The 23,024-nt window shown below is 40.6% G+C and overlaps 1 protein-coding gene across 2 annotated transcripts in view; it reads left to right on the top strand.

Moving 5' to 3' along the window:
* Window positions 1-23,024, top strand: part of PI4KA (phosphatidylinositol 4-kinase alpha) — an 86,821-nt gene that overhangs the window by 57,026 nt on the left and 6,771 nt on the right. For both annotated transcript variants that reach the window (XM_019499152.2, XM_014598846.3), the window contains exons 23-51: window positions 340-422; window positions 1,503-1,573; window positions 2,372-2,496; window positions 3,209-3,290; window positions 4,288-4,371; window positions 4,761-4,850; window positions 5,442-5,561; window positions 5,771-5,863; window positions 6,360-6,516; window positions 6,796-6,923; window positions 8,032-8,190; window positions 8,420-8,571; window positions 9,131-9,238; window positions 9,935-10,062; window positions 10,149-10,268; window positions 10,975-11,054; window positions 11,205-11,398; window positions 12,155-12,245; window positions 12,973-13,140; window positions 13,720-13,773; window positions 15,606-15,726; window positions 16,026-16,155; window positions 19,090-19,160; window positions 20,073-20,145; window positions 20,253-20,323; window positions 20,924-21,033; window positions 21,551-21,655; window positions 22,100-22,225; window positions 22,539-22,659. In XM_019499152.2, coding sequence (XP_019354697.2) covers window positions 340-422; window positions 1,503-1,573; window positions 2,372-2,496; window positions 3,209-3,290; window positions 4,288-4,371; window positions 4,761-4,850; window positions 5,442-5,561; window positions 5,771-5,863; window positions 6,360-6,516; window positions 6,796-6,923; window positions 8,032-8,190; window positions 8,420-8,571; window positions 9,131-9,238; window positions 9,935-10,062; window positions 10,149-10,268; window positions 10,975-11,054; window positions 11,205-11,398; window positions 12,155-12,245; window positions 12,973-13,140; window positions 13,720-13,773; window positions 15,606-15,726; window positions 16,026-16,155; window positions 19,090-19,160; window positions 20,073-20,145; window positions 20,253-20,323; window positions 20,924-21,033; window positions 21,551-21,655; window positions 22,100-22,225; window positions 22,539-22,659 — 3,215 coding nt within the window. The remainder of the gene's footprint in view (window positions 1-339; window positions 423-1,502; window positions 1,574-2,371; window positions 2,497-3,208; window positions 3,291-4,287; window positions 4,372-4,760; window positions 4,851-5,441; window positions 5,562-5,770; window positions 5,864-6,359; window positions 6,517-6,795; window positions 6,924-8,031; window positions 8,191-8,419; window positions 8,572-9,130; window positions 9,239-9,934; window positions 10,063-10,148; window positions 10,269-10,974; window positions 11,055-11,204; window positions 11,399-12,154; window positions 12,246-12,972; window positions 13,141-13,719; window positions 13,774-15,605; window positions 15,727-16,025; window positions 16,156-19,089; window positions 19,161-20,072; window positions 20,146-20,252; window positions 20,324-20,923; window positions 21,034-21,550; window positions 21,656-22,099; window positions 22,226-22,538; window positions 22,660-23,024) is intronic.

Below are 23,024 nucleotides of genomic sequence, written 5' to 3'. Positions count from 1 at the left end.
TGCTTTAATTGTCCCAAATTCGTTGTCTGTAGAGAATGGTGGTATCTTGTTTGTTAAAATGTCCTGTAGCTATGACTTTGTGAGTGCTTCACCATATTTCTCTTACTTTTGATGGTTTTGTGCAAATTGTTAAGCAGGTCACAAGCTTTTTCTTGTTCTCTCATCCTTATTAGTTGGATGTATATCCAAAAACTTGGCCATTAAATTTAATGGAGATTTTGTGTTACTTGTTTTTTGGCAACTACCCAGTCACTGCATATGGGCATATACTGAAGAGAAAAAGCACTGTTTATACACTTAGCTTTGTGTGGAAGGTGCTGAAGATTATTTTTGTCTTAGGGTACTGCGTTCAGCAGACCAAGATCGCTTCCAGGTGATGTTTTGCTATTTTGAGGATAAAGCTATTCAAAAAGACAAATCCGGTAAGTTCACCTGTGCTACCTGGGATCCTAAAACTTGCCACTTAGCACAAGTGCTTTTGTTCTACATTTAACTAATTTAAAAAGAACCTACATTATATGGGTATGGCTTAAGCTAAATGAATTTTGAATTGTAGCTATCAGAGAGAGCCTTGAAGTTTATTAGTGTGAACCAGGAAACTTTGAGCTTGTTCAGTGCTTGCATGCAGAAGGAGATAGTCCTGATAGAAGCAGCCATATGTATTAGGTGTATTTGTTCTTCCAGTCAAACTTCCCATAAATTGTCAGATGTATTTTTAAATTGCTTAATGTTTGTTATCAACAAACACCAGCACAGATGAAGGCCCTGTGGGAATGGGACCAAATCAAATTAGACGGCCTGGTTCCCTTAAAATTCAGTTGATAAAATACTGTTGCAGTCTCCTGCTGCTGGATATATAATATATAGCCTGAATGCTAGTTTCCAAAATACCTGTAGTCAATGGCTAACTCCAGTGACTATCATTGCCAGCAGCAGGGAACTGATGGCAGTGGGTTAGTTCTAACTAGTTCTAACTTTTTATATGAAATAATGATCACAGTGATTGTGATTACTTTCTACTGTAGAAATGTACTGGTTTGTTTCTTTTATCAATTCACTTGGATTATGCAGCAAGGTTGAGGTAATATATTTTAGGAATAGCTCTCTGACCAAAAAAAAAGAAAAAAGTCAAGTTACTGTGTAACCTGTAGAAACCACTTTTACCAAATGGCTAAATACTGCACTTTTTTAGTTTTAAAAGACCGTCTAAGCAAAATGTCTTATTCTGCAAAGTTGTGGCATGGAGGAACAGGACAGGAGAATAGTTTTAGTCATCTGTCGGGCTGATTTGTTCCTAAGTGCTAATTGCAAGTGCTGGTAGCTTATTTTCGTTTCTTTCTCTCTGTTTTATCTCTCTGGAAAGAAATGTTTGTTTTAGATTTTAAAGCAACTTGGGTCAATGCTGGTCAGATAAATAAACACATTTGACTGCTAAAGATGTAGCATACAAAGAAAATGTATTTCTTCAAGACAACACATGATTTCTCTGGATTCTTTTCTAGGTATGATGCAGTGTGTAATAGCTGTTGCAGATAAGGTGTTTGAAGCTTTCCTGACAATGATGGCTGATAAAGTAAGTTTCATAGATTTCACAGACATTAGGGCTGGAAGGGACCTCATGACATCACAAAGTCCAGCCCTGTGCACATGGGGCAGGAAGTCAGCTGGGGTCAGATCACCCCAGCAACATACGCATCCAAGTGTTTCTTAAAGGTGTCCAGAGTAGGTGCTTGCACTGATTCTGGGGGAAGTCTATTCCAGACTCTGGAGCCTCAGACAGTAAAGAAGTTTTTCCTTATGTCCACTTTAAAACGGTCTTCCAGCAGTTTGTAACCGTTAGATCTTGTCTTCCCATGGGGTGCCCTGGTGAACAGACGTTCTTCCAGATTCTGATGCACACCCCTTATATACTTTATAGGCTACCACCAAGTCACCCCTGAGCCTTTGCTTCTCCAGGCTGAATTGTCCCATGCTTCTCAGCCTGTCTTCATAAAGCCTGTTCTCTTGACTTCTAATCATGCACATGGCTCTCCTCTGGACTCTCTCAAGCTTCTCCACATCCTTCCTTAAGTGTGGAGCACAGAATTGGATGCAGTACTCCAGCTACGGCCTCACCAAGGCTGAGTACAGCAGGAGGATGACTTCTTGGGTCTTGCTTGAGATGCATCAGTAGATGCAAGCCGGAGTTTTTTATTTGCATTGCCAGCTGTGGCATCGCATTGGTAGCTCATGTTCATCTTGTGGTCAATCATGACCCCCAAGTCTTTTTTTCAGTCGTGTAGCTAGTTTAGTTCCTGTAAACTAAAGTGAGTATGTGTGAACTTTTTATCTAAAAGCAAATGTTTCTTGCTTCTCTGTGAAATGTTTCTAGCCTAAAACTAAAGAGAATGAAGAAGAGCTGGAGAGACACGCGCAGTTCCTGCTGGTGAATTTTAACCACATTCACAAACGGATCAGGAGAGTTGCAGACAAATACTTATCTGGTCTTGTAGATAAGTGAGTATCGAGTTCCATGTTCTTTGGGCTTCTTTGTGTTGGCTAGTTGGTTAGCAAAACTGATAGTAAGACAATTGAATAGGGCTTTGGGATTCCATGGCTGTTAATTCTGTTGAATTGAGGCATAAAAAAATGCCTAACTAAGGCTGCTAAGCCTTATCTTGGTTCTGAAATACTTGCTTAGTCAATATTCTGCCTTCTTACATGCTAGACAATCCAAACAAATGCTCATTTAAATAAATGCAAAAATTTAGTCGGCTTTATCACACTGTATATTTCTTCAAAGCATCCTGTATCCTGCGCTGGCTGGTAATACACAATACATATAGTTATGATGTTCTCGCAAAATACAGAAAAACAAATACAAAATTGGGTCATTACTGAAGGTTAAAATGCTTTAGTTTCCTTTGATTTCCAGCTTGAGCTAGTCAAGAAATATGGAGGTGAAACTGCCTATCCTAAATCATTACCTTGACTCTGTGAGAGTTTTGTAACTAATTAATTGCCTCTATGCTGAAGTTTGCCTTTGTAAGAGCTTTTGACAACTGTTCAGCTTCTAGGCTGTTGTGATCCATACTTAACTCAGTCACTTGTGTTCTGCATAGATTTACACATATCTACACTGTTGTGTGTTTCCTTTGCATGTGTTGATAAAGGTACTCCCTTTCCTCACTTCTTTTTAGATATAATGTATGTATTCGTTTTGTTTTAGGTTTCCTCACTTATTGTGGAGTGGAACTGTGCTGAAGACTATGTTAGATATTCTCCAGACACTGTCATTGTCTCTTAGTGCAGTAAGTGTTTTGTTACTAACTGCTTTACAAATAAGAAGTACATTTGTGTTGACCACAGTTTCCACTAAAAACAGAATGCAGAGATAAGAGTATTGCTGGAAGGTGCTCCTTTGCAGAATACGTAGCATCTATCATTTAACGCTACAGATGCTGAACTGCATAATATTCCCATTGTTTTTTCTTAGATTTTTATTCCCTATCTTTCAGTTGTAATGCTCTGCTTCTCTATAGTTTTGAACTGAACAGTAGTTATACTTTAAAAAGGCATCTTATATCATTTCTAAAATTCCTTTTCACAATTTCTTACAGACGCTATTAATATTAAACTCGGAACAGACCTGAGAAGTGTTGTTAGTTCCCCATTTTCCAGATCATTAAACTGTGGACCAGGGTGATTTATCCAAGGTGGCACAGCAAATCAATGTTAGAATTGGGAGTAAAACCTAGCTGCTCTGAATCTCACTGCCCAGCTGTAACCATTAAACCATTCCTTACTGAACTTGTAATTAAGTTCCATAGATTCATAGAAGTTAGGGGCTGGAAGGGACCTCAAAGATAATCAGGTCCAGCCCCCCTGCTCAAGGCAGGAAAGACTGCCAAGGTTGTATTGTTAGTGTTTTGAATGGTGGCTAGCAAATGCAGTCATCTTTTTATGTTAACTTTACATATGCAAGGACTCGGTTATTTAATTTTGGATTAATGTTTTGTTTTTAAGTGTTTGAAAGGTGGAAAATAATTGTACAAGTTTTGTTTGACTAATTCTGTACTGATGGTTTTTGTACAGACAATAAGGCAGTTACGGTTGTGCTGGAAAGAAGACCGAAAGGAGTCTCTTAAATAGCTGCTATCTGCATTTGTGGGACAGAGGATATCATTAGCAAGCTGATTTAGTAAATTGGAGCACTCCTGGGGAAAGTGCAGCTGGTAGTGAACAGGTTAAGCAGATGTGGATGTGCTAAGTTGTACTGTATTGAGACTCTTAACATTCTTTGTTTAGGACATTCATAAGGACCAACCATACTATGACATTCCAGATGCCCCATATAGAATCACTGTCCCTGATACATATGAAGCCAGAGAGGTAGGTGATAGCCCTGTGATTGAGCAACTATAACTACACGTAGTTTGACTTTTTCATGTCCCTTGGGGAATATTGGTTTGGCCAGTCTGAATGGCTATGTTTTAAAGCTACATCTTATGTTTGGAACCTGCACTATAATTAGGTTACCAGATATCTATGTTCGTTCTACCTTTTCTCTCTTCAGAATTGCACTTTGCTGGAGCATAACAATTCTTTGCCTCCAAAAACATTCTTTTACAAGCTGAAGTATCCTAATATAATTACAAATTCTTTTGATTAGTCTCCATTTAGTGCTTTTAGCGTTGTTCATTGTGCCATTAAGCAGAGTTTTGTTTGTTAATTACTGGGTAAGTGACAGATGCACTGATGCTTTCTTTTTTCTTTTTAAGAGTATAGTTAAGGACTTTGCTGCACGCTGTGGGATGATTCTGCAAGAAGCAATGAAATGGGCTCCCTCTGTCACAAAATCCCACCTGCAGGTAACTAACTTGAATGGATGAGGAAATAATCTGATTCTCAGACATGTTCAGTGTCCAAATAATGAGTGCGCCAAGCTTTTTCTCTCATACACTATTCATGCATCATTGTATAACTTCTTTATATTCTAATTCTTTACATTTCCCCACTCCTTTTCCCCCCCCACCATATAGAAGAAACATTCCTAAAATATGTTGAAATGGGCTTCAAACCATAAACTTTCAAATATGTTCATAAATAACAGTTAAGTAATTTTCAGCCTCGTTGGTGTGCCAGTGACCCTAGTCTTCCATGCTTCTTTTTTCCTAGAGCAAATTTAATTAATGTTGTCATCTTCCATGCAATTTAAAAGGTCTCTCCTTGTAGAATATTTGTTTGATTCTCAAAACCACAACCTTGGCTTCAAAGTGGATCCTCAACATATTCATGTTTATGCCCTTTAGCAAAGAAGGAAGAAAAATATTCTAGGCTTTTAAGATTAAATATTCAAAATAGTCTTATGTCTTATAAGTGTAAGCCTTACTTTCCTAATACAGAGGAATAATGCTTTTTTAAATTAGTCACCCTCAAATGAATTTGTCCTTTTCTCTTAGGAATACCTGAACAAGCATCAGAACTGGGTGTCAGGCTTATCCCAACACACAGGCTTGGCTATGGCTACAGAAAGCATTCTCCACTTTGCAGGCTACAACAGACACAACACCACATTGGGAGTGAGTATTACTTTTATACTAACACTTGCCTGAAGCAGTTGTATAGAGAGCAATCCATGTGCCATTTGCTGTTTTTCTGGTCCTTGTGATCTACTTAGCTAGTTCTCTTGGTGTTTGGCACTGGCTAATCAGTGTAAAGAACTGGACATTGTAAATGGGTAACACATTTTGGGGGCATAAAGAGTAATAACAATGATACCTCTTTATAGGCAACCCAACTAACTGAAAGACCGACTTGTGTAAAGAAAGATTACTCCAACTTCATGGCTTCTCTTAACTTGCGCAATCGCTATGCAGGAGAGGTAACTGGGCTTTTTCCTGAATTCATGGCAATCGCCAAGTGGTGATACAGCTTTGTTGATGGTGTTTGGTTTAAATAGAGGATGAGGATGAGGATTTGACTGCATATTATGACCAGGTTGGAAATGCTTTTAGAAGGATGTCATCCTGTAGACTAAGCAGGGATGTTGAGGCATGTTATCCTTCTTTCTTGCTTAAGAACATCATATCCATACTTTATTAAAAAGGCCCTTTTACTGCTGGTCCTCAGGGGTCAAAGAAATCATTACCCATGCAAAAAAGGCCTTGGCCCTCTCCCTGTATTTGCTAGATACATTTTGCTGAAAAGTTAATGGTCAAGAAGTTGTCATAAGGCCCCCAGTGGGTTTCCTCACTGAGTTGGAAATACTGTGCTTCCTAGAAATTATTCCTTCCTAGACTCTGACTGAAGCCACAGTAAAATAAGGTTGTCATTTAAGAAAGTTACTTTTCATAATTGATCAAAAGTATGTTTCACAGGTGGCTGGAATGATTCAGTTCTCCAGTGCTACAGGTCGAACCTCCGACCTGAACAAACTGATGATTAAACAGCTCAATGATGCATTAGAAGGAGGCCTGCCCGATTTCTACACCCAGGCCATGTTTAAGATGACTGCATTGCTAATAAGTAGCAAAGGTAATGAAAACAAATAGAACTGTTTTGCACGTGTTAATAATGCTGATGCTTTTAATATTAAATTACAATGATACACACTCAGGTGAGTATCAACCTGAAGCAAAACGGTGCTTTTTCTTCCAGTACGTTTAAAATTGGGGCTAGGACAGTGGGGAGGAACTCTTGAAATCACATAAGTTATTTGTTTGCTGATTGGCACAAACTGTACCAATTTCCTGCTGATTTGAAAACTGTTTTCTATTTGTACTGTATAAGAAATCTGTATGACTGTTTTTTCAGAGTGTGACCCTCAGCTCCTCCATCACCTGTGCTGGGGCCCCCTGCGAATGTTCACAGAACAAGGCATGGAAACAGCCATTGCTTGCTGGGAGTGGTTGCTTGCTGCTAAAAATGGAATAGAAGTACCGGTAGGAAGACTCATCCAGTGATTTCAGGCTCTCTTGGGAGGGGGAAGAAAGTGGAGTGAAATCTCATCTGGAGTAATTCGTTGCAAAATGGGCATGAAAATAAAATTGTTGCCTTCTTGAGCTGTGGCTTCCTGATGTTAGCATATGGTAAAATTCACTCACTTCAGGATTTTACATCAACTTTGCCTATTACATTTTCTGCCAGCTCAACTGAGAAACTTTCACTTAAGAGTATGTGGATGTTTAAGCCATGTAACGACAGTCTTGCCCTATCCAGTATTGATTCTTGACAGGCTCAGGGCTTGTTGTCTATATTCAGACCCTGTGCCAGTTTTAAATACATTTTTTTTGTAATTGGCTTAGGCTAACCTGAAACAAATAGCTATACACTTATTCGTGCCAGCTCTCAAATAATTTGGTTTAAAATAAAATATTTAGTTAAAATGATGTGACGTCTATATATAGGCCAGGCCTACATTTTCTTTTCTTTTGCTTCCGCCCACATCCCTTTGAAAGCTGGGAAAGGATCTTTGCTGTCCCGGCCAGTTGTACTCTAGCTTTAAAACCCACTCTGACAAGACAGATTTAGAAACTGTTCTGGTCCTACAACAGTGGTGCTTTGTGGATGTGGCTACATTTTGCTGCACTGATTTGTTAACCACTAAAGTATAATGGCACCCATTGCAGTGCTGATGCAGCTACAGTAGCCAAGCACCAAACATTTTGCAAGTTAAGGATAAGCCTTGCAGTTACGCTTAAATCTGATCTACGGGCTAGCTGCAGTGCTTTTAAGCTGATTGTAGTTAGTCTTTTTTATAAACTTAGTCTTTCCATTGCTGTTTATCATAGTTACATTGGAGTTCTGGAGGCTTTGTATTCCTTCTTGTCCCTTTCCCATGAACAAAGACTTCCTCACAGAGATCTCTAACGATACAGGCATTCCTCATGTTTACAGTTAGCTTTACTACCTTTACGGTGAGTTTCAGAGCTGTGTATGGTTCGACCTGTTCAGATTTGCTGTTTCCCATACTATTGGAAAAGGACACTGTGCCTTGCTAACAGACAGGTGCTTTGGGAACAACAAATGCAGTAAACTTTGTTTCCACAGTTCATGCGGGAAATGACAGGAGCCTGGCAAATGACAGTGGAGCAGAAAGTTGGTCTGTTCTCTGGTGAGCAGAAAGAAGCAGATCCACTAGCTGCTTCAGAAGAAAGTCAGCCAAAGCCTTGCCCTCCAGAGGTCACTCCACATTATACCTGGATTGATGTAAGTAGTCCATTCAATTCATAACAGTTGGGCTCTTAGCAGCACTATGACTGAGCTGTTCTGTGCCTCTGAGCTTTTATTTGTGGAGCAGAAGCACTCTTCCTCATGGTAGTGTTCCTGTAGAGTAGGGCAGCATTCTCATATTTATGTAGCTGCATAAAGGTGGCAGAAGCACAGGAAGCTTTGGTGTCACTTAGCCATACTTTCCTTTGTTTTTTTGTTTCCTCAGTTTCTGGCACAGAGATTTGAAATAGCCAAGTACTGCAGCTCAGACCAGGTGGAGATCTTCTCTAGCCTGCTGCAGCGATCCCTGTCTCTCAACATTGGAGGAGCCAAGGGCAGCCTGAACCGCCATGTAGCAGCTATTGGGCCCCGTTTCAAGTGAGTGGGCCCCGTTTCATAAATGACATGCAGATATGGATATCTGCCATCACATTATAATTTACACTAGGAAAAAAGCCAGACAGCACAGAAATACCTGTTTAAGACTATAGAGTTACATGCATTCCAGCAAAACATATTGCCAGGTTTTGCTAGTATGTCATGTGCCTTGTCCATGCAGTGCCGTGCTGTGCAAATACAAGAGATTCCATGGTTTTGTTTTCAGCCTTTTTTATGAGCAGTCTTCTCCTAGTAGATCAGGTTGCCACTATGCCCAACTGCTTCCCGAACCAAGCCAAACTGGGCTTTACGTGGTAATTGATAGAAATGGAGTCAGGGACTTCAACTCTGAAGACAGTAAAGTTGTATTAACATGTGTTTCTGCATATGTTAGGTGGTATATGTCTTTTGTTTCCCAAGAGTAGTCCATTTTTGGCTTACAGGAAATCTGTTCATGCTTGCCTAGAGTTAGTGCCAGGCCTGCTGGTCTGGTTTGGTGTTCATCAACCGTTTAAATGCAAAGATTTTCTTCCCTTCTCTTGTACGTGTGGAACTTCAGGCTGCTGACCTTGGGGTTGTCTCTGTTACATGCTGATGTTGTTCCAAATGCAACCATTCGCAATGTCTTAAGAGAGAAGATTTATTCAACAGCCTTTGATTATTTCAGGTACTACTTTTTTCTTTTCACATCCAACCCAAAAGTGAGAGACTTTTTAAATCTAAAAAAAAAAAAAATCCCAAACCCTTCTAGAATACTTTGCATTAGGAATTGTTCTTCTGATGCTTGATTTTAATTATTTTCTTCTTATATAAAAAGCCATTTTCCAGGTCACCTGTGCTTCTGTCTGGCCCATTGTGTATGTTTCAGAGGTCAAAAGAACTCATGGTTAGAGCAGATAAATAAGTTGTGGTTAAGGAAAATAAAAATCTCCTTAAACTATTTGGTTTTGGAGACTACAAATCCTATTTGTAAACTGGGTTAAGATTTTTTTTTCAGTGTGGAGGGATTTTAGATATGCTATTCCTGTTCAATTATATTCAGCATGGGAAACTGATTGAAAAACACATCTGTCTTTTATATTATATCCATAGCCAATATTAATTGGCAGCAGCATCTGGCAGTCTTGGGAGGTGAAGAAGTCCATCAGAGCTTTTAATTCCAAATTGTTTCTGGACTTTGGCAGGCTACAGTTACTGTCAGGAAGGCTACACTCCCCAGTGAGATAAATTAAAGATTGGGGGGGGGGGGGGGGGACGACAATGATGTGCTTAGTCTCATTGCCCCTAATCAAAAGAGAAAACATGGGTTTGGGACTTTTCTGGAGTATCCTTGCTTTCTAATCATTCATGCAATTTCTGTAAGCTATCCCACAAAGTTTCCCACCCAAGGGGAAAAAAGGCTTCGGGAGGACATCAGCATACTGATCAAGTTTTGGACTGCCATGTTCTCAGACAAGAAGTACTTAACAGCCAACCAGCTTGTTCCTCCTGGTGAGTTCCTTGCATACGATCTCAAAAATCCCTTTGTTTCTTTGCTTCCTTGTTTCCTGAATTAAACCTCCTGCTTTTATTTTTAGATAATCAGGACACAAGAAGTAACCTGGATATCACTGTTGGGTCTCGGCAGCAGGCCACACAGGGGTGGATAAATACTTATCCACTGTCCAGTGGCATGTCAACTATCTCCAAAAAATCAGGTCTCTCCTACTTAATTGTTACTGGTAATTTGTATGTGACCATCCAGAACCTTTTAGCTTCTAATGTGATATAAGGTCACTATTTACCTTGAACATTGGAATATGTTCTTCTGATATTACACTGGACTGTTAGTATGCAAGTTTCGAAAAAACAACAACTGCCACACAGGGAATGGAGACAAAGGTTTTGGAACTGCCTGGTGCAGGGGGCTAGACCTGATGATCTTCCGAGGTCCCTTCCAGCCTTACAATCTATGAAACTAGTGGTTTGATCCTGTAGGTGATGCAATTGTATAATGCAGAAAGTAAGATACTAGTAGCTATAGTAGCTTAAATTCCTGAGAAGCAGTTGGTCAATGTTCATAAGCAACTGAGAGCTCCTGGGTTATAAGTGGACACAAACTCATTCACTCTGTGAATGTAAATCTGTACAGCTGTAAGCTGCAGGATTTTATCTTGGCAAGTTGTTATGTATTTGAAATGAATGAGAAGCTGGTGAATAGTGCCAGATGCATAACTCTGTAGCCTGAAATGCTCAAAGTAATCGCAGAACACAATGCATCACAGGCCACTCTGATGCTAGCTGTCTCTTGTCACCTTGCTAGTGAGCTCAGTCTCAACTTAGGAGAGTTCCATGTGGATTCTGTCCTTGGCCAGAATGTATTTGCTGAAAAGCAACTGAAAATATTTTCTTCCTTTTCTCAAGGGATGTCTAAGAAAACTAATAGAGGCACACAGCTCCACAAGTACTACATGAAACGAAGGACACTTCTGTTGTCATTGCTGGTAAGTTGCCTTTAGTATCAGAAAAGTGAGGGTGTTACTGGGGTTTCTGTAACCATTGCTTATTGTGCCACAAACTCATCTAGCATTTGAGAAAAATCTGGAAGAATTTTATCTGCATCAGAGAACTGTTTTGTCCTTCGTTGTCCTTAGGCTACTGAGATAGAGCGCTTGATTACATGGTACAACCCGCTGTCATCTCCTGAGCTGGACTTGGATCAAACTGGAGAGAGTAGCGTGGCAAACTGGAGGTCGAAATATGTCAGTCTAAGTGAAAAACAGTGGAAGGATAATGTGAATTTGGCCTGGAGCATTTCTCCTCATCTTGCTGTGCAGCTGCCTACCAGGTGAGAGCTCAGAACAAAGGACTGATATAATTCCTTCCTCTCTTCGAGTCTAAAGTAATAACACGCACAATAAATACTGCAAGCAGGCATGGATATTTACCACTTTCCTATCTCTCTTGCATGCATTTGCAACTGATTGAGACCATTAAATGAAAAGAACTACACTATCGAAATTCTGCTTCTGACCCCACCGTTTAAGTTTCAGTAGGAGACTTTATTGGGCCAGAATTGTGGTTTTTATCCCAAAACTTAGCTCAAGTGTCTGAAACTGTTACAGGTAAACCAGTTCTGAATTCTCTTTGCCAGCCAGGTTGTCCAGGTGGGGTGGGGAGGAAGGGGTTTCTAATCATAAATTAGATTGAGTCTTAAAAAAAAAGAAAAGCAAGAAAAAAAGTAGAACAACAGAATTGGAATGCTTGGCCCCAAAGAGAAGGGAAATAATTTCACTTCTTAGCAACAGTGACCCTTTCTGCTAAGTAGAATTATGGAGACGGATTTCAAAGAGTCTCATTTCAGCCAAGAAGTTGCTGACTGGTGGAGCCAGTAGGCTCTACCACTAGCAGAAAATAACTAGGTTTTTTTTCTGAACTCGCAAGTTTTGCCAGCACATTTAGTCCCTAAAAGTCAGTTAATTCTACATGTGGCATATTTATGTGAAGTAGGTATGTTTCTGCCTTTGAAACTGTTCATGTAAAAATGAGCAGTTCACCACTCACTGTGAATTACTAACTCATGCACATTTCTGCTTCCACTTAGATTTAAGAACACTGAAGCAATTGGCACAGAAGTGACTCGCCTGGTTCGGTTGGACCCAGGAGCTGTTAGTGATGTTCCTGAAGCAATAAAGGCAACTAATTATGATTTATTATACTACAACAGTGTACAGAGTCAGTTAGGTTCTGTACAAACAGATAGATGGTTTCAGTCTTTACCTGGAAAAGCTTATGGTCTAATACTAAATATGAGTCAGCAAGTAAGAGCTACAAGATTAGGTCGGGAAATAAAGTGGTCAGTTGAGGATTACAAAAGCAAGGTTGTGTGGTTACTTTGTTATGCACAGCATGTTCCAAAGCGTGTTCCCAGTATGTACAGAACTCCAGAGAGCAGTAAGTCCCTGAGACAGCTTAGGGCAGGCAATGATTAAGGCTTCATGGCCAGCCTATGATCAAAAGAGAGAAAACGGTGTAGGAAAAAGATAGTAGGTCTGACACTTTGAAGAGGCTTCCTCCTCCTCACAGTGTTCACCAGCTTCCATGGAAACACAAAAAGAGTGGAGGCTGAATTGGCACTTTTATTGATCTGAACTCCAGATCAACATGAATGAGACCGTTCTAGTAGCTAAAGGATATCATGTTTGCCCCTGAAAATGAAATGTTCTTTAATAAAACACCTAGATATTGAGTGCATTATAGTTTGCACATACCTAAGTGTTCATGCATTTCTTCACCCCAGCCTGCTATGAAAGAGAATGTAGTTTTACAATTATTCGTTTATGGGGCAAATAGATCTCTGGTGTGTCATACTTCAGAAATGACTTTGGCTTTTTTAATTCATCATGCTCCTTTTTCTCACAGTACCTGGTCACGTGGCACACAATTGATGCAGATGCCCCTGAGTTGAGCCATGTTCTGTGCTGGGCACCAACAGATCCACCAACTGGCCTTTCGTATTTTTCAAGCATGTATCCACCTCATCCTTTGACTGCTCAGTATGGTGTTAAAGTCCTACGGTCATTCCCTCCGGTAAGGGATGCCTTTTTAAGAGAATTTCAAATACCATATTCCTGCCAAGTTAAGGTCTTTGGCCTCTATGCCCACAAAACTTAATTCCATTAACATGAAGGAAATAACTGTTAAAGGGGCACGTTATACAGAGAGGAGACTCAACAGATCAAGCTGCATTTAGAGAGGAATTTTGGTTGCCCCATATAGCCTTGGCTCACTTTATTTTTGCAATGGGTTTTTTTTGCTGCCAGTACTCCCTTGCTGTCATTCATTTAGTGTGTGTGTGTGTGTGCGTGTGTTTTCACCCTACTTCACTAGAAAGATGTTTGTTTCTGATGCAACAGATGTCAGGATATTTATAAAATACAAGTGCCTGTTAATTGTACTTCTGGGGAGGGGTCAAGAGGGCAGTGGGAAAGTATTAATGGAAGAGATGGCGTTAGTAATATGAATGCATTTTCACTCTACAGAATAAAATTCCTGATGCCAGTGCCTTTAAATTAAATCTTTTTTTTTCCCTTTGTAATTTTCCCCCTCTCCTCACTTCCTTCAGCTAGTGGAAAAGCTGACTACTTGCTTTCCTCTTTTTTTTTTCAGGATGCCATTTTATTCTACATTCCACAGATTGTTCAAGCACTTAGATATGATAAGGTGAGGAGGATGTTATTCCAGGCAGATGGTTCAAAAACTCCCAAAATACTTTTTAAGCTCTGAATTAAAAGAAACAGAGTAGCTATAAATGAGAATGTACTGCTTGCTGTTTTCTTGTGACTGGTATATAAAAGACAAGTGGTGTCCTCTACAGACTTCTTCCTCACCTTGCTAGCTCTGTTGAATTTGTGGGCAACTTTGAGAATAGCTGCCTTACTTTTCTTAGGGGTGAGATGTTGCTATTATTAACCTAATAAAGGGGTCAAGGGCTCTGCATGATCAAGCTTTTGAAAGTTTTCACCTGTAATTTAGAAATAGCCACAGTTACAAATGCAGAGCTAAAGGTGTAAAAATTGGACCATCTGCCAGTCCACTGCTAACTGATAAATCTACTTTTTAGATGTGCCTAGCTGCTCTATGTATTGTACAAGTACCAGCACATACCCTAGTCTTGATGAAGCCAGTTGACAAACTTTTGTTGAGTCCATGGTCAATTTAGGATTTGCTTCTTCTCTGGTGTACAAGTATCTGTACCAGCCCCAAACTAGTCAGATTCTGATCCCTACAATCTGCGATGTTCAAGCTGCTTCTTTCAGTAACATACATAACTGTGAATAGTTGTTCATGGAATTGTAGGGTTGGAAGGGACCTTGCAGGTTATCTAGTCCAATCCCCCCGCACAGATGCAGGGCTCATTATTGGTAAACAGTCCAGACCTTAGCTTCTCCAGGCTTTTCTTAAAAGCCTCCAGTAAAGTTAGGCTCGTCCTTCCCTAGGAAGCTTGTTCCTTTGTCCATTGTTCTTCAGGCCCTTAGCACAGGTAGGTCTGATTATTCTGTGTATTTTATGAGATCAGTGGAAATCTTTCCCTCTCCTCCTTCCTGTATCATAAAGTCATGACATACAAAAGCCACAAAACCTGGAGGGAAGTGTCTCTGTAGCAGGGGTTCTGTTGCACTAAACACTTGGTCATTCTTGCTCAGATGTTTCTGCTTTTTGGGATTTCTGTAAAAACTGGGATAGCGTATGAACTTCATACCAACTAAGTTCTGCACGCTGTGTTAGAGTGATCTTTATTACAGCAGCAGGTCTGGACCCTGAACAAGATAAGGCCCACATCTTACTGGGCACAGTACAGACCCATAGGGCATTTATACGTGTGCTCCAAAGTGGGGAGCAGGGGTCGGAGCGGCGCTTTTAATTAAAGCAGCTCCAACAGATGCTCTAATTAAAGTGCCTGGAGCTTCATGTGCATCAGCTTCCCCATGCTGAAAAATGGTGGCAGGGGTGCTTTCACTAAAGCTTGTTTGATGAGTTTTAGTTAAAGTGCCCCGGCTGCCATTTTTCAGCATGGGGACGCTGATGCACGTGACGCTGGAGTCTGCTGGAGTGCCCCAGCAGACTTGATTAATAGAGCCTGCTCCAGTACACTGTACTTACAGTGCATCAGAGCAACCTCACTGCACATCTGTAGGCACCCATAGTAGGAGATGTGTAACCCTTGTTCAAAGAGTTCAGAATTTGAATAGATAAAAGGATGAAACAGGAGACGGGTGCAGTGATGAGAAGCGACTCCTTCAGAATCTCAGGGTGGTCAGTGCCAGTGCCAAGAGTAAAACTCGGGCTTCTTGACGCCTACTCCAGTTTCTGGTCTACTCGATTACTGTGCCACTCTCCAGGCTGCTAAGAAAGCAATGGCAGAATTGCCATTCTCTTCTCTTTCCAGTCTTATTTGTATATATTTGGCTCTGAAAATTAGCTGCTGGTGCTGACTGGACTGACTCCGCATTGTGGCACTAGTCCTCTAAGTGACTGCATTTGGACGGTTGCAGATGGGCTATGTGAGGGAATACATCCTATGGGCAGCCTCCAAATCGCAGCTTTTAGCTCACCAGTTCATCTGGAACATGAAAACCAATATCTACATGGATGAAGAGGCACACCAGAAAGATCGTGAGTACTTTGCCTTTGGGCTCAACCCCCCTTCACATCTCTCCCCCTTCCCCTAACACATCCACGCACACACACTCCCCCCCCCCCCCCCCGCCGGAATTAATGTCTTTTTTATATAGATAAAATGCGGCTTGCAGATGTTTCCTTGTGGAATTCCTCAGAGCAAATGCAGGGTCTCTATTTGAGTTGCACAAAAAAAATAAATCTTCTTTGCCCCTCCTTCCCCACCTTGCAGTTGATGCTTTTTCAGGTACATATCTAAACTGCTTCTCATGATTGCCTCCTTTGGTATCACACAGCTGACATTGGGGAACTGCTGGAGCAGCTAGTTGAAGAGATAACTGGCTCATTATCTGGGCCAGCAAAGGAGTTCTACCAACGGGAATTTGATTTCTTCAATAAAATCACCAATGTTTCAGCCATCATCAAGTAAGTGCCAGGTTCCAAGGACTGCCATCCTGTAGCTCATTCCATAGCTCACTCCTGTGTTGAATGGGACACTGCCTTGCTGGTCGGATCTGAGACCATGTTCCCATAGAAGAACAGTTTAAAAAGTGTTCTCTCTAGCTTATGGCTAGTAAAATGCGCAGGAGGTTTTTTGGTTAGTATTTTTATCTGGTTAGTGTCTGACCTGACCTCAATAAATCATAACTGCCTGAAGACTGTTGTAATAGTGCTTTTCTCTGAAGGATACAGTGTAGTTTGGACTGCAAAGAAATAAGGATAGCTGGAACTTCGGATTTTCGGTGAATCTGATTTTTTTTCATTGTCACCTGTGGTGCTTGGTGTTAGCACAATGATTCTCAGTAGGAAAGTGCATTTAGATGGGAATGAGAATGGTAGAACAATCAGTGCTCTTGTGCCAGCTGAACAAATCCCAGAGGTCTAGTTAGTGTCACCTTCCTCATTAAAATGGGCATTTGGATGGGTGAAAGGCATTCTCTTGCAAAGTTTGCACAGCTTGCTTCAGGCAGGAAAAATACTGCTGTATTTAACTGACAGCATTTCCATTATTTTCTCCAAATTATAACTAGCTAAATGCATTTTGTTTTGGTTTTTAAAGAAGCATAAATATGATCCGGTAAATGATATGCATCATGTTTTTACTAGAACTCCATGAAAGTGGCTTTTTTTTCTTTATTTCTGTGCGGTATAAATAAGTTGTCTCCTACACGCACAAAGCTCTTCTCTTATTTGTAGAGTGCTGGTGTGATTGATTGTGTTTTGGATTATATCACTGTTTGGTCCATCAGAGCAGCTTTAATGGAGACAGGTTGTTTTCTCCCACACTGGATTTTCTTAGCCCTCAATAAAGGCAAAACTTCTGTTCATGCAGACGTTCTGGTAACTGTCACTAACTTAGGGCTGCAGTGAAAGTAGGTAACTTTAAAGCTTGCCAGAGGATGGCAGCAGCTTAGCCCATAGGCTGTTAGCTCAAGAGCATGCTTGTTACCTAATTTGAAAACAGTTTCTAGGATATAAAATAGTTGAATATCAGAGAAACCATTTTCCTAGTGATGCAGATTGGCTTTGCTTTTTCTTGTTTAAACAACCTTTCCAAATTGTAAAAAGGAGAAGATTCAACTGAACAGTGGAGCTGCCCCAGGCATGGTCCAACATCAGGGGTCATTTTTAGATCTGGACTTCACTGGGGAGACTAAAGGGAAAAATTAACCTTTAGCACCTAAAGTCAGAATTAAGCAACCTAATAGTACTTATTTTTGCTTGTGGGAACTCTGAAGGCATTTCTATCTGTATTCTCTTCTAGATACCTCTTGGGTAAATGTCAAAGGTGTGGCAATCAGCTTGTTTTGTAAATGAATATGTGAAGTAGCATGATTAGATTGTCTGAAGTATTTACACTGGTCTCCAGAAATAAAAAGGCGGTGCATTAACCCACTGTAACATCCAATGTCATTGCCCAAGTTATATATTTCAGGTGCTTGGCTTCTGTGCCAGGTGAATGTTGTAACTGCATGACTGATTTCCACAATTACCATGACTGCAAGTGTAAATTGGGTAATTGTACATGCTAATCATTAATCATGTTCCCTATTGTCCAGATGATACTTACAGATTCAGAAACTACATGAACAAATTAGGTGTGTAACCACACAGGCAGTTCTTCTGCCTTCCCATTGCTTTGGAAGACTTTTGTACCACTTCATATCCCTCTGGTTTCAGCAGTTAGTTAAATAACTGCAGTAACTGTTAGTCTGGAATTGCCTGTTCCCATATATTTACAAAAAGCTCTATTCCTGTAACCAAATCCACACTAGTATAACTGCATCCATGCTGGGGAGTGGTAGTGCTTCACCTGAATCAGCATGAAATTGCCCCCTAAACTAAAAACAAATTGATATGAAAACTGCATGGGGACCTGCCCATGGGTAATTTCAGGGGCAAGGGAAGACACCTCAGAACTTTTATCTATTTATTTTTAATCTGGGCTAAGAGAGAATAATCTATTACTCAAACGGTTTAGTGTCTCTCCCATTGCCTCACATCTCAGCCTTATTCCTTGTGGCTGAACAGAGCTCTATAGAGCTCCTAAATTAATTGATTAGTCCAGCTGTGACTCTTAATGTAAGCAGTGTCTTCTCATGCCTGGGAGCCTAGCTGGAGAATTTAACAATCTTGGTTTAGACAGCTGCCTATCCTTGGCATGGAGGCAGACTGCCTCAGCTGTATGTGTAGTTTAATATGATTCGCATTTTGTTCTTCTCTAGTCAGCTCAGATGATTTATCATTGCACATACTCAAGCATAGCTTTAAACAAGGAGTTAGAAAAGCCACAGGCCTTTCTGAGATATTTGAATCTAAGGATTTCCTGGTCAATTCTGGAAGCGAGTCTTGGCTTGTAGGGGTCCATTCCTCCTGGAACTGTGTATTACAAACTGACACCTTTGCCATTTAAAGCTCCATTTTATATTTCATACTTGAAAGTATACAAGGCATTTATTAGGTTGTTAGGAAATACTTCAAGTGGCTAACTGCAGCCTCCCACATGCTCCTGAAAGATAAAATTGTACTCTGGGTGGCCTTTTAATAGGCAAGAGAAGGGAAATAGAGCAAGGTTTGTTGTCAGATACTGTATGATACATGATTACCTTTCATAGCCAATATACTCCAGGGAAATCTGGAATGAGTGTTTTTTCCAAAAAGGCAAAATCTTTAACCAGTGTTATATAAGGAAGAAGTTTGTGCTTTATACTGAATGAAGGTGGTCAAAGCCTGCAGGGATGGTGGAGTAAGAGACTACTGTTCTTCAAGGAAGAAACATTTTTTTTAAAACGATGTTTGTTTAAGTGTGGAACAGACTTCATTGAAGTAAGTAAAGTAAAATATTGTCTTTCTGCCCAGGCCGTTCCCTAAAGGAGATGAAAGAAAGAAGGCTTGTTTGAGTGCCCTGTCTGAGGTGAAAGTGCAGCCTGGTAAGCAGTAGTCTAATCACATTGTACGTTCTTTTTGCATTTAATGTGAACACTGAACTTTGTATGAATGATTCATGGGAGCCTTTAACAATCATTCTCTTTTTCTGGTCCCCTTATTGTTGCTGCCTGGGGCTGATAAGTGCTTGTTCTTCTGCTGTGTCCTCTGTTGTTTCTTGTCAAGCTAAACCTTAGCTTGGTAGCATAAATATTTGCATGATGCCAACATGGTAGGGATGGCATGTTGCACTCTGAGAGAATGAGATCCCTGCCCAGAAAGCTGTTTCTCTGATCAGATGAAATCCAAAGTGAGGGAGAGGAAAGCTGAGAAATGAAGTGAGCAAAGCAATTGAAGGGGAAGGTTAATCAAGTTTTACCCTTGACAGAAATATTTAGTAACAAGTGAGCTGTGAAGATGCATCCAGCTATGTCCTTTTACTCCCCTCGTCCCACCATTCTTCAAAAATCTCTGCCTCTCCTAAACACATTTTTCCCCTCTGACTCCAACCTTCCTTCCAGTATGGTTTTATTAACCCCTTTATTGATCTATGTCTAGCCAGGCTGACTACCATGTGTCTGCTGCTAGGGATAATCAACAGTCCTTTGGGCTGTGCTACCAGCTGTTATGGGGATTATTATAAAGAAGTTGCCTCCACACCTTTCTGAAAAGATGCTGCTCTACAACTTAGAAACTATATTCTATTGCTCTCTGGCAATTGCTGACAGATGGAAGGAGGTATTGAGTGTCCAAGTGTACTATCTCTGTCATTTCAGACAATAGTCTGTCAATCTCCAGCTTCAGAGTAGATTTTAAACCTATGAGAACTGATGTATTGTCAGACTTCCGTAGTGCTTTATTGTGTCACACTAACTGGCAAGTGCCTTTTCTTTCTCATTCTTCCTTCCTTTTTGTAGGCTGTTATTTGCCCAGCAATCCTGAAGCTATTGTTCTGGATATTGATTACAAGTCGGGAACCCCTATGCAAAGGTGATACAGACTTGCTTTGTTTCTCAGCCCTAGTCATAATATTTAGATCTTTTATTAGGAAGTTGTCTGTTGAATACATGCCATTCAATTTCCTGTCATATTTCCAGTGCTGCAAAAGCTCCATACCTGGCCAAGTTTAAGGTGAAACGGTGTGGAGTCAGTGAACTTGAAAAAGAAGGTCAGTACCGTACTACTTAATCGTATACATTAACAGTCAGCAACTCCATTAGAATTTCCTGCTTTCGTGTCTTATGCCATTGCAGTAAAAATGGTTACAGACCAGAATTTAATGCATGATGATTTGACACAGATTGATTTTTCTTAAATTATGGGGAACAGGGAAGGAAAGCATGCTGCTTGGATTTGAAGAAATAGAACTACTATTTTTGGAAATGGTCTGTATAAAATCAGGCCAAATGTGTCCCAAAAAATTCTGTCAACAACTATTAGTGCAGCTTGTAAATTAAGTGTCTTTGCCTAGTTTAGGAAACATGGAAACTTGGGTTTTAGCTGCCATCCTTCTCCTCATAAATTTCATGAGAATATTAGCTCAGGAGCCGAGTTTAGTACTTTCGTTTACCAGTGAAGTCTATTTTGGAATATAATTTAAATATATCAGTGCTGCTACTGCAGGAGGGGTTCAGTGGAATTCACCCTGCAGGGCAGAAAATCCCCTGTAGACCAGTGAGATGTTAAGTTTTTTTCCAATACTGTAGCTTATATACCAAGCTGTCAGTTAAGCTCTATGGTCAAGTTCTGTTTTTTGCGCTTTCTGCAGGTCTGCGTTGTCGCTCTGACTCCATAGACGAAAGTACAGAAGAAGGGGTAGACAGTAAGAAAATCTGTTGGCAAGCAGCCATCTTTAAAGTTGGTGATGACTGTAGACAGGTACAAAACTACCAGGTCTTTACAACAATAGAAAATTCAGTTGATGGCAGTTAGCTTTTAGAAGGAAGGTAAAACTAACACCAAAGTACTCTTGTCTGGAGAATCCCTGGAATCATGGTTTAGCTTCTTACTATAAGATGGTAAAGAAGAAAAGCCCATTACCTGACAGAGAAGAATTTGCAGTGGCTTCCATAATGAAGTGAGAAGTACCTTCAGACCTGTCTTTAAGTCAGGGAGGGAGTGCCACCATGATCCCTGCTCTCTCAGGCCACCAGGAGGTATCCACGAGATGCTGGCCAACAAGTGTTCAGTTAAACTGTCTTGGCAGAGTGCAGCTCTGAAAATGTACTTGCTGCCCCCACCCCATGCCAAAATGTTTTCAGTTCAGTCTTTCCTCTAAAGATCTAGGGAATGCAATGTCAAGTTAGCCTCACAGCTCTTCAGAATATTTTATATAACCACTTGGCTTTGTTGCCTGACCCCTTTAATATTTGTGCTCCCTTTTGTTGTTAAACAGGACATGTTGGCTTTACAGATCATTGATCTTTTCAAGAACATATTTCAGCTGGTAGGCTTGGACCTGTTTGTGTTCCCCTACCGAGTGGTGGCCACAGCCCCAGGGGTAAGTGGACTGTTGGATATTCAACTGTAGCACAGGCTCCTGTGCAGTTAAATACTTCTTATGACCCAGATCCCCCTACACCAGAGAATTTTTATCCCCAAAGTACTTAAGCCATATATTTAGAGTAGCTGTTGGAAGAGGTCCTTATCTCTTCCAACCTTCTGGCTCTGGGCTCTTGCTGCCTGACAGTTCTTCTCTCTTTGCTTCTCGCTGACATGTGGTATGTTGTGAAAGTGTCTTAGAAGGTGTTGCAGATATTGTAGTTGGTGATATGGCTAGTTTGAAATCTCAGGATATTCCTTTCTGTAAATACATTGGAAGTGGTAGATTCAGTGTTCCATAGACTTACCTGTTTTTTTCGCATGGAATCTGTAGAGCTGCCATCAGCCATGAGCAATGTACACAGGAACATGCTTTGCAGACCTTTCTTTTCTTTCCTTCCAGTGTGGTGTTATTGAATGCATTCCTGAATGCACATCCCGTGACCAACTGGGCAGGCAGACAGACTTTGGGATGTATGATTACTTTACAAGGCAGTATGGAGATGAGTCAACGCTTGCATTCCAAAAGGTAAATACCTCTTGGCCAAGAATAGCAAAAATGTGCCCAGAAAAGCATTCTGCTTCTAAGACTTTCCATTTCATATTTTATTGCTTAATATTGCGTATGGTGTCTAATGTTGATAGTCCACATCACAGCTATGATCAAGGGTAGGTGTTGTAGGTTTGGGGTAATGGAGAGTAGTAACTGGAAGTGTGTGCTCTGGACTCTAACCATGAATAGAAAGAGAAACTCTTGACAGAAGAACGTCTTTTTCCCTGGGATCGCAGGACAAACCAGCTCTTCTCTTCTGAACTTGTACCAATTTTTTTTCTTCACACAGGCTCGCTATAACTTCATCCGCAGCATGGCTGCCTATAGCCTTCTGCTGTTTCTGCTCCAGATTAAAGACAGGCACAATGGCAATATCATGCTGGACAAAAAGGGGCATATCATTCACATTGGTCAGTTGCATCTCCTTGGTCTTTTGTTTGTCACTGCTTCCTCAGTCTCTTGCAGCATACTGTTAAAGAAGTAATTTCTCCTATGAAGTAATTTTCTGTAATTCCAAAATGTCCTAGTGGGCTAAAGGAGTACATTGAGCAATTTGTGTTGAATTCTGGGTAAATCCAGCCTTGCAAAATTTTACAAGTCCTCCTAATTAGCAGGATGCTAGCATAAGTACCATTTGAATTTTACTCTTACGTTGGGTGGATTTGTAAAAATTTCTTTTGGTTAGTAAGTTTGCCAAACGTGTGTACGTGTGTTTTGTCTGGGTTGGTTAAGTACAGGGAAGATCCTGCCTTGAGCAGGATGTTGGCCTTAATTT

This window comes from Alligator mississippiensis, chromosome 10 (genome assembly GCF_030867095.1).
Source record: "Alligator mississippiensis isolate rAllMis1 chromosome 10, rAllMis1, whole genome shotgun sequence".
NCBI classification, from domain to species: Eukaryota; Metazoa; Chordata; order Crocodylia; family Alligatoridae; genus Alligator; species Alligator mississippiensis.
This window is presented reverse-complemented; position numbering and strand designations above follow the sequence as displayed.